General features: G+C 40.5%; 1 protein-coding gene across 1 annotated transcript in view; it reads right to left on the bottom strand.

Moving 5' to 3' along the window:
• The window catches only part of LOC107531685 (T cell receptor alpha chain MC.7.G5-like), a 246975-nt gene extending 243563 nt beyond the window's left edge, over positions 1 to 3412 (bottom strand). The window contains exons 1-2 of the mRNA XM_087815060.1: positions 3364 to 3412; positions 2832 to 3125 (exon numbers count right to left, since the gene is read on the bottom strand). Of these exons, the coding sequence (XP_087671186.1) occupies positions 2832 to 3125; positions 3364 to 3412 (343 nt within the window). The remainder of the gene's footprint in view (positions 1 to 2831; positions 3126 to 3363) is intronic.
• Between the last annotated feature and the right edge of the window lie 9943 nt (positions 3413 to 13355).

Below are 13355 nucleotides of genomic sequence, written 5' to 3'. Positions count from 1 at the left end.
ACCTCTACATACTCAATATGTTACTTACTACTAATACTATTATTACCGCCATAATATTGTCATATTATTAATTATCTATACACCATATAGTCTCTTTTCCCTCTGAGTTAGTCCAGAATCCTTAGTTAACATAGCTGTAGGGATGGCAAGATGAAAAAGTCGTCAATTTTTGTTTTATCATGTTGAATGAGGAAAATGTCATCAACTAATTAACTTCATTCAAAAAAATAAAAAAATTCATAGCTGTGAATTAAGGAATTTTATAGGTACTGTTGCTCAATAGCAGTTCAATAACTGAATATAACTCAGTCCCTGATGATGACAGTTTGTGTTTTAGTGGGGATTCAGTGAAAAACACATGTACAAAAATACATATTAAAGACATAAGAAGTTTCATAAAGTGTTAGGTTTACTGCATCAGGAGTATGCTTACAGTTTTAGTTAGGGTTCAACAAGAGGAAGTGGTCAGTTCTACCTGGGCAAGAGGGTCAGGACACGGATTCAGAGAAGAAGGGAAAGTTGAGGACAACTTGAACAGTAGTGAAATGGGTGAACGGATATGGCATTCCGTGCTAAGGGAACTGTGTCCACAAGGCGGAGGGGCAGGACGCGATCTCATGTGCTGAGATGATGGGAGCAAACAGAAGGAGGGCAATGGGAATGTGGCAACGAATGAGGCTGAATTGCTCAGCAGAGGACTAATTAATCCCAGTAGGCAGTTCTTGATCATTTATCTTGTTAAGCACGGTAGGTGCTCGGGTAGAGTAGTGGTCTCTGCTCCCTAACCCCCAGCTTTATTGAGATATAATTGACATACAATATTGTGTAAATTTAAGGGTTCAATGTGTAGATTTGATACTTTTATATATTGCAGAATGATGACCACCATAGGGTTAGAACCTCTACCACGTCACATAATTATCATTTCTTATTTGTGGTGAGAATATTTAAGATGTACTTTCTTAGCAACTTTCAAGTATATAATACAGTGTCTTTAACTATAAGCACCATGCTGTGCATTAGACCTCCTGAACTTATTCATCTCATAACTGCAGGTTTGTACCTTTTGAGTGGTCTCTGCTTTGAGGGTAAAACACGAATGGCCCCGAGTTATCTGACTTGTATGAGAGGTACTTTTACTGAGTTTGGTTTCTAATCCACTTTTCTGGACAAATAAGAGCCTGGGGGTACTGGGCCTGGACAGGGGCATGGCGTTCTCGGAGCTGAGGATGGAAGGGCTGCGTTTAGGATGAGCGGTGGGAGTGCATGGGATTTGGGGAACGGGGAGGCGTACCTTGCCTTTGGGCTGCAGCATGTGAAACTAAAGGTGAGTGCTCCGGATAGGTCCAGGGGACTAAGAAGGTGGCCCAGTGGTATGAGGGCATGGGTTTATGTCAGGCAGTGGCACAACTCTCAAGGAAGACATGGAGAAGTCACAGGAAATCCAGAAGGTCCCTTGCATGTCACCAGCTTTGGCTCCAGTTCCAGTCTGGGTACTAAATTCCTTGTGCCAATACTAATGACTGAGGGATGACAAGGTGACAAGGTGTTCCTGTGAGAGCCTATTTTTAGTTATTATTTAGCAAGCTGCCCTTGGTTCCCCTGGGCCTCTCCCAACTTAAGTAGCTTTCTCCAATCATTCTAAACATATTTCCAACCTTAGGTCTGGAAACCACTCATCAGATAACTGTTTCAGCTGTGGAGCATCTTATCCAGCTCTCTACCACCTCCTCAATGTGCACAGATGGCGTTAAATGTTCCACAAGGGCTCTTAGCAGTAAAAGCTATGTATTGGGGAAATTACGGACATAAAATGAAATGTTGGTATTATTTTCATGTAATTCCTCACCACCCCTGACATAAGCAAGGTGGAATCCTCTCTAGGGCCAGACAGCCTCATTTCTCAGGGGATTTGAGGGGGTGACTTTGGTGATGGCAGCTGCTTGGCCCCACCTTTAGACCTGGTTCTTTTAAATGGTTGCCTCATCTGAAGCAATTATAACATTACCAGAAGTAAACCTTTTTGGAGATGAGTCCTAGCAGCGCATGAAATCCTATTTGATAGTCATTTGTTCTTTTTTTCTCTCATCTTTTTAGGTCAGATAAATGGTGCATTAAGAAAATTTAAGATATACAGGGTGAAATTAGATTAAAGTCAGGAACAGCGACATAGATATGATAGAGCTCTTCACATTGTTTTGTAATTAGAAAGAGATAAAATGTGTATCAAAAAATCAGATAACCTAGGCTGGGAGATAGAGAGCGGGGAAATTCTCCAAACCCAGTAACAGCTAATTTTTATTGAGCTTCTGAATCCTGAGCAAGGCTGAGAAGGGAAAAATAATATTGTGGGCAAGATTGAAAATTCAGTTTTGGATATGCTGACTTCGATGTGATCGTGGGACATGCAGATGGATAGTAATCAGAGTGATTTACACTGTGAAAAGGTTAAGACATGATTCTAGAATAGAGCTTTAGTTCAAGCTATGGGAATCACTGGATAGCAGTGACACCAAATATCTGACCTGACCTATGTAACCCACAGAGTTGTAAGGGTTAAATGAAATAAATATACTTGAAGGTCCGTTGCAAAACTATAAAGCATCATGTACATTCACTATTTTTATTACTATCTTGAGCATTACAGCTTATAGACATCCTTTCTGTGTTTCATATACTCAGATAGATTACTATTTCTTTTCTCCGGAGTAGTCAATGATTTCCTCTCTATGTTCCTGTTACTCTAACACCCCTCCCCAACCCCTGGCACAGGCACTGAGGTCTGAGGTTTCTGTAAGCCTCTCCCTGTCACTCGTCTCACTGTGCCCCACTGAAAGCACAGAAATACATCGCAGCATCCTCCAGCTGGCAGTCAGAGATCCTGAGGCTGAAGCTTTTGGTTGCTTTCTGGAAGTTCACAGAGAAGCGATTATCTGTTGCATTTTGTTGCTTATAAGCTTCTTGGCGGATAATGAACAGCATCTCCCCACTGGGTGGCTGTTTGTACCAGAACAAATAATAATTACTCTCACTAGTGTCATATGTACAGCCCAGGGTCACAGTCTCTGTCTCCTGCACAGATATTTCTGGTTGAGGCTGAGTGACAGTCTGGGCCATGCTGGATCCTGTGGGAAAGAGGACAGAAAGGACTGCACTGGGGTGTGACACCAGAGAGATAAAGCAGGCAGACCCACAGCTGGTTCCCGTCCCCACCCACCTTTCCTCCTCTTAATCCAAACTTCAGGCAAAATCCATTAGCTTTTTTTTTGCTTCCAATAGGAGGTAAAATCCCTGTGTTATTGCTCTTTTCCCTTATTTTCCAGTCCTACTGGATACTTGGAAAAGCAAATGTGCCTTCCTTACCGAGACAGGTGGAGACCATGAATGCCCACAGCACCCCGGGCTGTGCCATGCTGCAGCTCTCTTCTGCAGGGTGAAAAGTATCTTGTTCTGATCTGAAACTTGAGCATCAGCTGTACTCCGTGGCATCACCGAGTCAGAACAGGAAATGGTATGTCAGGTGGGCCGTTGATTATGTCTTGCTTAAAAAGTTTATCAATGTCTTTTGTCTTTTGCTTCAGAGGATAAAAGTTCAGCTATAACACCAAAGGAAAAAAGATGTTAGAACTGAGGTAAAAATCAAGATAAGGGGCCAGTAAATTGTTTTTGTAAAGACATAATCTTGGAGAGGAGAATGGGATGGGTGGGGAAAAGACAGGTGAAACTAATGTAATGACTTTGGTTTTCTCTGTAAGCTCTTCCCTTCCCTTCCCTTCCCTTCCCTTCCCTTCCCTTCCCTTCCCTTCCCTTCCCTTCCCTTCCCTTCCCTTCCCTTCCCTTCCCTTCCCTTCCCTTCCCTTCCCTTCCCTTCCCTTCCCTTCCCTTCCCTTCCCTTCCCTTCCCTTCCCTTCCCCTCCCCTCCCCTCCCCTCCCCTCCCCTCCCCTCCCCTCCCCTCCCCTCCCCTCCCCTCCCTTCTCTTTCTCTTTTCTCTTCTTTCTTCCCTTCCCTTCCCTTCCCTTCCCTTCCCTTCCCTTCCCTTCCCTTCCCTTCCCTTCCCTTCCCTTCCCTCCCCTCCCCTCCCCTCCCCTCCCCTCCCCTCCCCTCCCCTTCCCTTCCCTTCCCTTCCCTTCCCTTCCCTTCCCTTCCCTTCCCTTCCCTTCCCTTCCCTTCCCCTCCCCTCCCCTCCCCTCCCCTCCCCTCCCCTCCCCTCCCCTCCCCTCCCTTCTCTTTCTCTTTTCTCTTCTTTCTTCCCTTCCCTTCCCTTCCCTTCCCTTCCCTTCCCTTCCCTTCCCTTCCCTTCCCTTCCCTTCCCTTCCCTTCCCTTCCCTTCCCTCCCCTCCCCTCCCCTCCCCTCCCCTCCCCTCCCCTCCCCTCCCCTCCCCTCCCCTCCCCTTCCCTTCCCTTCCCTTCCCTTCCCTTCCCTTCCCTTCCCTTCCCTTCCCTTCCCTTCCCTTCCCTTCCCTTCCCTTCCCTTCCCTTCCCTTCCCTTCCCTTTTCTCTCCTTCTCTCTCTCTCTCTCCTTCCCCCCTCTTCCTCCCTCCCTCCCTCCCTCCCTCCCTCCCTCTCTCCTTCCTTCTCTCTCCTTCCTTCTCTCTCCTTTCCTCCCTCCCTTTTGTATTAAAGCCAATGCCCTAATGGTCTCTGTGTTACCATAAAACAGGTTTTGATTATACTATTATTCTTTGGCCAAAACTTCAATATAATGATAAAGAAAACAGCAACATTCAGTCTAGAGAAAATCGGAACCAGAATTTTGATATCTAATGCATTGTTATTTACTTGAAGACTTTTTTTTCTTTTTCTTAAGAATACTTGGCTTTGGCTGTGTCAGGGAGCTCCACAACTCTACAATACCAGTGGCAAATGTTCCTGTAAGAGCTTTGGTGCACATCTCTTAATGGCTTGTGAATAAAGAATCAGAACAATTAATATAAAATTTATTTGGGAACATTCTGTGTTGCACATCTAACAGAGATTCATTGGCATCTCATTTTCTCTCATGCATACATTTTTCTATGAAGAATAAAGGTCAGGAATTAGAGTCCTCAATTTATAGAAGAGGCAACTGTGCAAAAAATGACAACTCACAATGCAAGAAACCACTGGTCTCATTTTCATTAATTTTCTCTTCCTACTGAGTTTGTGTCATCCAGTCTTTTAGGTTAGGCCATCTCTGGTCCACCTTTATGTGCACTTTTTTCCCCCTTACATAAGAGAAGAAGAAAAGGCTAAATTAAAAGCTGATTTGTCATATAGTGAGTGGTGGCCTTAACTGTCCCAACTTATTTATTATTTCCATTTAGAGAACATGGTGAACAATGGTTATTTTGCCACCAACCACAGAGCTCCAGAGCAGTTCTTAAAGTACACCTTGGTGAGTTGTTGTAAATGGCACAGTTCTCTCTCGTTTGCTCAGTGATTAAATTTCTGCCATCCTACCATTTTTTGTGAGAGTCACATGACATTGGTAAAAAATGTTCTTACTTTATCATGTCTGTCCTGCATTCTTCTTCAGTCTTTATAAGAAACTCCAGATGACCGCTCTGTCTTTTCTTTTGATCTCAGTCCAGCTGAAGCTATAAGTTCCCAGATGAGATTCAGGAGTAAATGTTTCCTCCCTCTTGCCTGCAGTCACTGTGCCTATAATGCAATGAGGGAGCTCAAGCCAGAGGGTCCATCTTACTGTTTTAGATCATTTCTTGATCCTCTGGGCCTAGCCAATCAAACTTTAGTATCTTATATCCATCGTCCAATCAATCCCTAGCTCCCACAGATAATCAGGTTGCTCAACTCTGAGAATCAAATAAGATAATATATATGAAAGAAATTCTAAGTAGACAAACATGGGGATAGGTAGAAAGCTGTGTTTTCCTTGTCCTTTTTTTAAAAAAATAAAGACTATGTGTAGATGATGTTTTTTTTGTTGGGGGGGGTGCTTATGTTAAGTAAAAGTGATTTCTTAGGTTGGGTCATATAGAAAGTCTTTATTTTATTTAATTAATTAATTAATTAATTAATTTTTTAAATATATCTTTATTGATTTCAGAGGGAGGAAAGGAGAGGGAGAGAGAGAGATAGAAACATCAATGATGAGAGAGTCATTGATCGAGCCCACAACCCCGGGCATGTGCCCTGACCGGGAATCGAGCCCTGATTGCCTGGATCCTAGGTCGATGCTCAACTGCTGAGCCACGCCCGGCCGGGCAGAAAGTCTTTAGAAGGTGGTGAGCAATGTCAGGTTACAGGATATTAAGCAGAAAATAAGGGTGAAGAAAGAGAGAAGAAAAGGTAGGAAGACAAAAAGCAGTACCTCATCTGGGCAGTCTGAGAATTTCCAATGTGCTCATTTGAAATATCAACAGTATCTGGCAACTGCTGTCATAGGATTTCTCATAGAAGTTAGCTGGTTAAGCTATAAAAAGTAAAAGCTAGGAGAAAAATATGTGAACATCACATGCCTATTCCTGTGTTCTCAACTGAGAACTTTTACAGAAGCAGAAACTAAGGCACATCAACAACTAATGGCATAAGCAGGGGAAGCTGTGCCACTGTCAAGATATTCCCTCTTAATGGGTGAATCTTGACTAAAGAACACTGAGGATTCCCAGTCCTAATCACCCCAGACATCTCATATTCTTATGACTCTCAATTCTTTTTCTGAAAATGCAATGAACAAAAAACTTTGAAAAGTCTTTTTAAAAAGACCTTTAAAAAGGTTTTATTTATATTCATCATTTTCATATATAATTTTCTTCTGTCAGAAATGATGGACATTGTTTACTAACTCATGAGTGGGGGTCCCCATGCATAGAGTGGGGCCCAGTGCATGTGGGTGCTCTCTGGGGTACATGGGTTTGCTTTGGCACAGAGGTAGATGGCTGAGTCTTTTGACTGGGAAGTCTTAACGTGCAGGGAGTGGAGGAGCTGAGACTAACATGGAAGGAGGCTGATAGCTGTCCCTTGTACTCTAAATCCTGTTTAGCAGAATGAAAACAAAGGCACCGGATTTATTCTATACCCTTTTCATCCTATATCCAAGGATCTGAAACACTGTTCAAATAAGTATACTAGATAATAAAATTTTTCCCTTCTTGGATGGTCAGGAAGGATTTTCCTCTTTTTTCATTTGATGGTTTTCTTTAAAAGATAATGTTAAAGGGTAGATTAAAAATTTTATTTGTTCTTTGAGTCTGTTCTGTAAAAGATAAAGACTAGTTCTCAGAATCTTCCCAGTCCTCTGATGGCATAAATTCTACTAGCTCATATCTGGCTACCAGATCAGAACTGTGGCTCCTAGAAGTTCCTCCATGTCTTGGCTTTCCCAAACCCATGAAGGATTTGATTCTGGAGTCTAGAAATCTGACCTAGACTCTTCAGATAAAGGAGGGTTTGTTCCAGTTCTTTTGTATTAGCAGTTTATTTTATATTTTATTTTAATTTAATTTATTTTAATTTAATTTATTTTATTATTTTAATTTAATTTAATTTTATTATTTTATTATTTTATTTTATTTTATTTTATATTTTATTTTATTTTATTTTATTTATTTTATTATTTTTTCTATCCCGTCTACGCTGTCTTCTACCTTCTCCCACCCCCACAATCACCACACTATTGACCGTGGCCATGCTCAACCCCCCCCCCCCAAAAACCCCTGCCCTGTCATCAGAGTTGTTTCCTTGAGCATGAGTCTTTTGCAACTCATCAATGAACGCAAGCAGTGCCTGCCCTCTTCAGGTCAAAGAAATAATTACTGGGGAAATTTCTATAATTACTCCTCTACTAAGAAAAAACTTGGTTTAGTCCAGAAATCTGTTCAGAAAGTTATCTGTTTATATGAATTTCTGATTCCTATTTCTACTCAATGAAAAGACTTTGATTATTTATTTATTTATTTAAGAGAAATTTTTTGAATTTATTGAGGTGACATTGGTTAATAAAATTATACAGGTTTCAGGTGTACAATTCTATAATACATCATCTATATATTGTATTGTGTCGTCATCACTAAAAGTCAAGTCTCCTTCCACCATTTATCCGCCCTTTGTCCTCTTCTAACTCCACCCACCCGTTTCCCCCTGGTAATCACCATATTGTCTCTGTCTCTGAGTTGTTGTTTTTTCTTAATCTCTTCACCTGTTTCCCTCAGCCCCTCCCCAAAACCTTCTCACCTCTAACAGCCATCAATCTGTTTCCTTTATCTATGAATCTTTTTCTATTTTGTTTGTTTGTTTTGTTCATTAGATTCCACATATAAGTGAAATCATATGGTATTTGTCCTTCTCTGACTGGCTTATTTCACTTAGCATAATAATCTCCAGGCCCACCCATGCTGTCACAAAAGGTAAGATTGCCCCCTCCCCCTTTTTTTTACAGCCAAGTAGTATTCCATTGTGCAAACATGCCACAGTTTTTTTTATCTACACATCTACTGAAGGACATTTGGGCTGCTTCCAAATCTTGGCTATTGCAATGAACGTAGGGTTGCATATATTCTTTCAAATTAGTGTTTCAGGTTTATTTGGATATATTCCCACAAGTGGAATAGCTGAATCATAAGGTAGTTCCATTTTTAATTTCTTGATGTAACCCCACACTGCTTTCTACAGTGGCTGCACTAATCTGCATTCTCACCAACAGTGCACTAAGATACCCTTTTCTCCATATCCTCTCCAACACTTGTTTTTTGTTGATTTATTGATGATAGCCATTCTGACAGGTGTGAGGTAATATCTCATTGAGGTTTTAATTTGCATTTCTTTGATGATTAATGATGTTGAGCATCTTTTCACATGTCTATTGGCCACCTGCATGTCCTCTTTGGAGAGGTGTCTATTCAGGTCCTTTGCCCATTTTTAAATTGCATTGTTTGTTTTTTTGGTGTTGAGTTGTATAAGTTCCTTATAAATTTTGGATATTAAGCCCTCATCAGATGTATCATTAGCAAATATGTTCTCCCATTCAGTGGGTTTTCTTTTCATTTTGTTGATAGTTTTCTTCGCTGTGCAAAAACTTTTTAGTTTTATGTAGTCCCATTTGTTTATTCTTTTTTGTTGTTACTTCCCTTGCCCAAGGAGACATATTAGAAAAAAAATACTGCTATGAGAAATGTCCAAGATTTTACTGCTTATATGTTCTTCTAGGATTTTTTTATGGGTTTGAGTCTTACATCTAAGTCTTAAATCCTTTTCGAGTTTATTCTTGTGAATGGTGTAAGAAGGTGGTTGAGTTTCATTTTATTTTTATTTTTTGCATGCATTTGTCCAATTTCCCAACACTATTTATTGAACATATTATCTTTAGCATATTGTATGTTCTTGCTTCCTTTGTGGAATATGAATTAACCATAAAAGAGTGGGTTTATTCCTGGGCTCTTTATTCTTTCCATTGATCTATATACCTGTTTTTATGTCAGTACCATGCTGTTTTAATTACTATGGCCTTGTAGTATAGTTGCTATCAGGTACTATGATTCCTTCAACTTTTTTTTTCTTTCTCAAGATTGCTGTAGGTATACAGGGTCTTTTGTGGTTCTATATAAGTTTTTGGAATATTTGTTCTAGTTCTTTGAAATACACCATTAGTATTTTGATAGGAATTGCCTTGAATCTATAAATTGCTTTGGGTAGTATGGACATTTTAATGATGTTAATGCTTCATATCCATGAACATGGTATATGCTTCCACTTATTTGTATCTTCTTCAATTTCTTTCTTCTACATCCTTGGTGAAATTTATTTCTACATATTTTATTTTGTTTGATGCAATTGTAAATAGGATTGTTTTCTTAGTTTCTCCTTCTGATACTTCATTATTGGTGTATAAAAATATAACTGATTTCTGGATGTTTATTTTGTATCCTGCTACTTTACTGAATTTATTTATCAATTTCCAGTATTTTTTTTGATTGAATCTTTAGGGTTCTCTGTACATAGTGTCATGTGATCTTTGAGATCTTGCTTATTTAAATGTACTCTATTCTTTCCTTTATCACTACTTTTAAAAATACTAATTTTTATCATGTTTTCTCTTCTCAAAGAAACCTTCTATGACTCTGTTTGAACATATGAATTTCCCCCCCTACACTCTTTCATGAATTCAAGATGATTATTAAATAAACTTTAAGCAAAATCATCAGGCTTTATTGAGTGCTTATTATGTGCCTAATACTGTGCCCAGAGCTTCAAGAAATGTTAAAGTGTATAAGGTAAAGTTGTGTCCCTATGGATTCTGTAATTGGGGGAGAAAAGATCAGTGACTTGAAACAGTGAATGCTTTAAGAAGGGGAGTCAGAGTCAGATTGTTTGGTTCAGATTCAGCACTGTATGACATTGGAAGAGAAAGAATTCAAGGATTCCCTATGAGAGAAGAACCCTTGGAGGAGCTAGAGCTTTAAAGTGTTTATGACTTGACGAACCTGAAATATACATAAAAGAGAAATTTGGGTGAGTGGAACAATAAGAAAAGCAATCCAAGGCCTTGAAGTGCTTATGGGTCAGTAAAGAGAATAATTGACTTGAATAGAGGTATATTTTGGGAAGAAGTAGGAATGAGGTTTAAAATGGTAGAGGGTGAGGAGATTCAGAAAAGGGAATAATGATTAAAGAGTTTAGGTTTGTTAAGTAAAGTTTTTGTGTAGTGAAAAGACATGCTTACACATCTGCAGAGATTGGAGTTTTGTAAATGTGATCTATCTCACCATCTTTTGAAAAGACAAGGTGACATCTTTTATTTTACCAATTAATCGCTCAAGTACCCACCTGTTCTTACTAGCAATCAGTAAGATTCACCTTGAACTTTATTCTTTTACGTATCTATTCAATTTTCAAAGAACCTCTGTTTTAATTTTGTTTTCCCCCAAAATAGACCCTGAAGCAAGGACTCAGGTGAAGACAGTTTGTTTAGGAAGAAATCTTAGGAAGCAAGAGTGAGAAAGTACATAGGGCAAGGTTGGTTTTGACTTTTCCAGGATGTCCCAAGAAGGATATAGGGTCCTTTTTTTCAGGATTGTCAGCTGGAAATCAGGAAGTTAGTACATTTAATTGATCAGTCCTCTTTCATCACTGGTTGGTCTTGCCTGGAGGGCTGGTAATTCCCCTGTCCTTTGAAGCTGTGCTTGCCAGTGGGCTGAGTGAGCTCACCAGGAGTCAGAGAAAGCCCTGAGGTAGAAGGTAAAAAATTGCACAGTGCATGCTTAATGTTGGATGTGACCAGCTGTAATGAGTCTGAGTGTCCACAGAATTCTCTACAACAGCTATTGATAAAACCAGAGCTAGGCATTTGGATGTGACAAGCCACACATGCTCTTTGCACTACTGAGATGCATGCTTGTCACTGTGTTACTGAGTCTTCAAGGTTGTGACTGGCTGCAATTTATTTAAAACTCTTAATACAGGAGGGTGTATTAAGAGTTTTAATACTTCGGGCCCCATTTCTTTAACAGGTACCAAGGCTATAATTGATAGCCATGTTCTCCCTCTTTTGCCACACTCTCTGATAGCACTGTAGCAGACCTAGATTGCTGGCCTGATGGGGTGACCCAGACCCTTCATTACTGAAGGGTCACAGTTCTTGATCACTTTGCCCTTTTTGGGCCTTGTAGCAGCAACTGCCACATGCTGTTTTTATTGAGTATGGAAATAACCAATATGAAATACTGAAATTCCAGACGTATTCAGGCTTGCCCTCATTATGTAACAACCACCTGATGCTTCATGACAATCAGGGTCAATTAGCCCTCCAAGTCTAATAACTCCTCTCTTTGCCTGCTGGACCATTGGCACAAGGAGTTCAAAGTCACCTAGCTATAGTTTTGGTGGAACGCTTACTGAATCCTCTGGTGGGAGCATTCTTGCTCTGAGAACTAGACCTCTAATCCAACAGAGACAAAGGTTGTGGGAAAGAGAAAGACAAATTCTGAAATGGGTTATGGGAGTGATGTGAGAAGAGCCTATTCCACACCCATTTCTTAGTTTCTATACTTGTGTATTTTAGCAAGGGTGTCAAATGTATCCATATTTTGGTTTAATAAATATTACTGCTTCTGGAGAATAACATTCTAAACACTAAGAGTATTACCCCTGAGTGGCTTCTTAGCTGAGCCTTTAACAGGCCATTCATTCTGCGCTGGGTACCATGGATACAGGTCATCTTTCAGGTTCATGGTTGGATCAGTGGATCCCCTCCCTAGTTACGCCTCCACTGTCACACCTGTTGTGTTCTAAAATGGGTACTTTATTCCAAAGAGATTCAGTTTTGGACATGGATGTAAAATAAAAGAAAACTGAAAGAAAAAATATTTTTTTAAAAAGCTTCAATCAGTAAAATGAAAAAGTTTAAGATTATTGGAGGTATGGACTCCTAGGCAAATTATAAAGATATTCTGGATAAAGGCAATGCTTAGGAAGTCTGATCTGTCACATATACCATACAAAACTATGAGGGTTACATGTGATAGTAAGGAGACACTGTAAAACTGGAAGGCACTATACATACCATTGTTTTTACTGTCATTTTAAGGATTACAGCTTGCAGACACCCATCTCTCTGTGTTTCTTATATTCAGACTTGAGGAATTTTAATTCCCAAGAGAAGACAATGATTTTCTATGTTTTTGTTACTCCAGCCACTCCCCTCTCCCTCTGACACAGGCACTGAGGTCTGAGGTTTCTGTAAGCCTCTCCCTGTCACTCGTCTCACTGTGCCCCACTGAGGGCACAGAAATACATCGCAGCATCCTCCAGCTGGGAGTCGGAGATCCTGAGGCTGAAGCTTTTGATTGCTTTCTGGAAGTTCACAGAGAAGCGATTATCTGTTGCATTTTGTTGCTTATAAGCTTCTTGGCGGATAATGAACAGCATCTCCCCACTGGGTGGCTGTTTGTACCAGAACAAATAATAATCACTATCACTAGTGTCATATGTACAGCCCAGGGTCACAGTCTCTGTCTCTTGCACAGATATTTCTGGTTGAGGCTGAGTGACAGTCTGGGCCATGCTGGATCCTGTGGGAAAGAGGACAGAAAGGACTGCACTGGGGTGTGACACCAGAGAGATAAAGCAGGCAGACTCACAGCTGGTTCCTGTACCCCCCCCCCCCTTTTCTCTTCTTGATCCAAACCCCAGGCAGAACATATCATTTTCTAGCTCCCCTAGCTGGGCTCTGTCAGGCAATGCAGGTCCTGTGTTATTAATCTTCCCATGTTTCAGAGCCCTATTAGGTCACATTATAAATAAAGACTTACACCTTCCTTACCAAGACAGGTAGAGACCGCGACTGTCCACAGCAAGGTAGCAAGTGTCATGCTGGCAGCTCTGCTTGCCTGATGAGAAGTGTCTTGCTCTGATCTGGGTT

This window comes from Miniopterus natalensis, chromosome 1 (genome assembly GCF_054644295.1).
Source record: "Miniopterus natalensis isolate mMinNat1 chromosome 1, mMinNat1.hap1, whole genome shotgun sequence".
NCBI classification, from domain to species: Eukaryota; Metazoa; Chordata; class Mammalia; order Chiroptera; family Miniopteridae; genus Miniopterus; species Miniopterus natalensis.
This window is presented reverse-complemented; position numbering and strand designations above follow the sequence as displayed.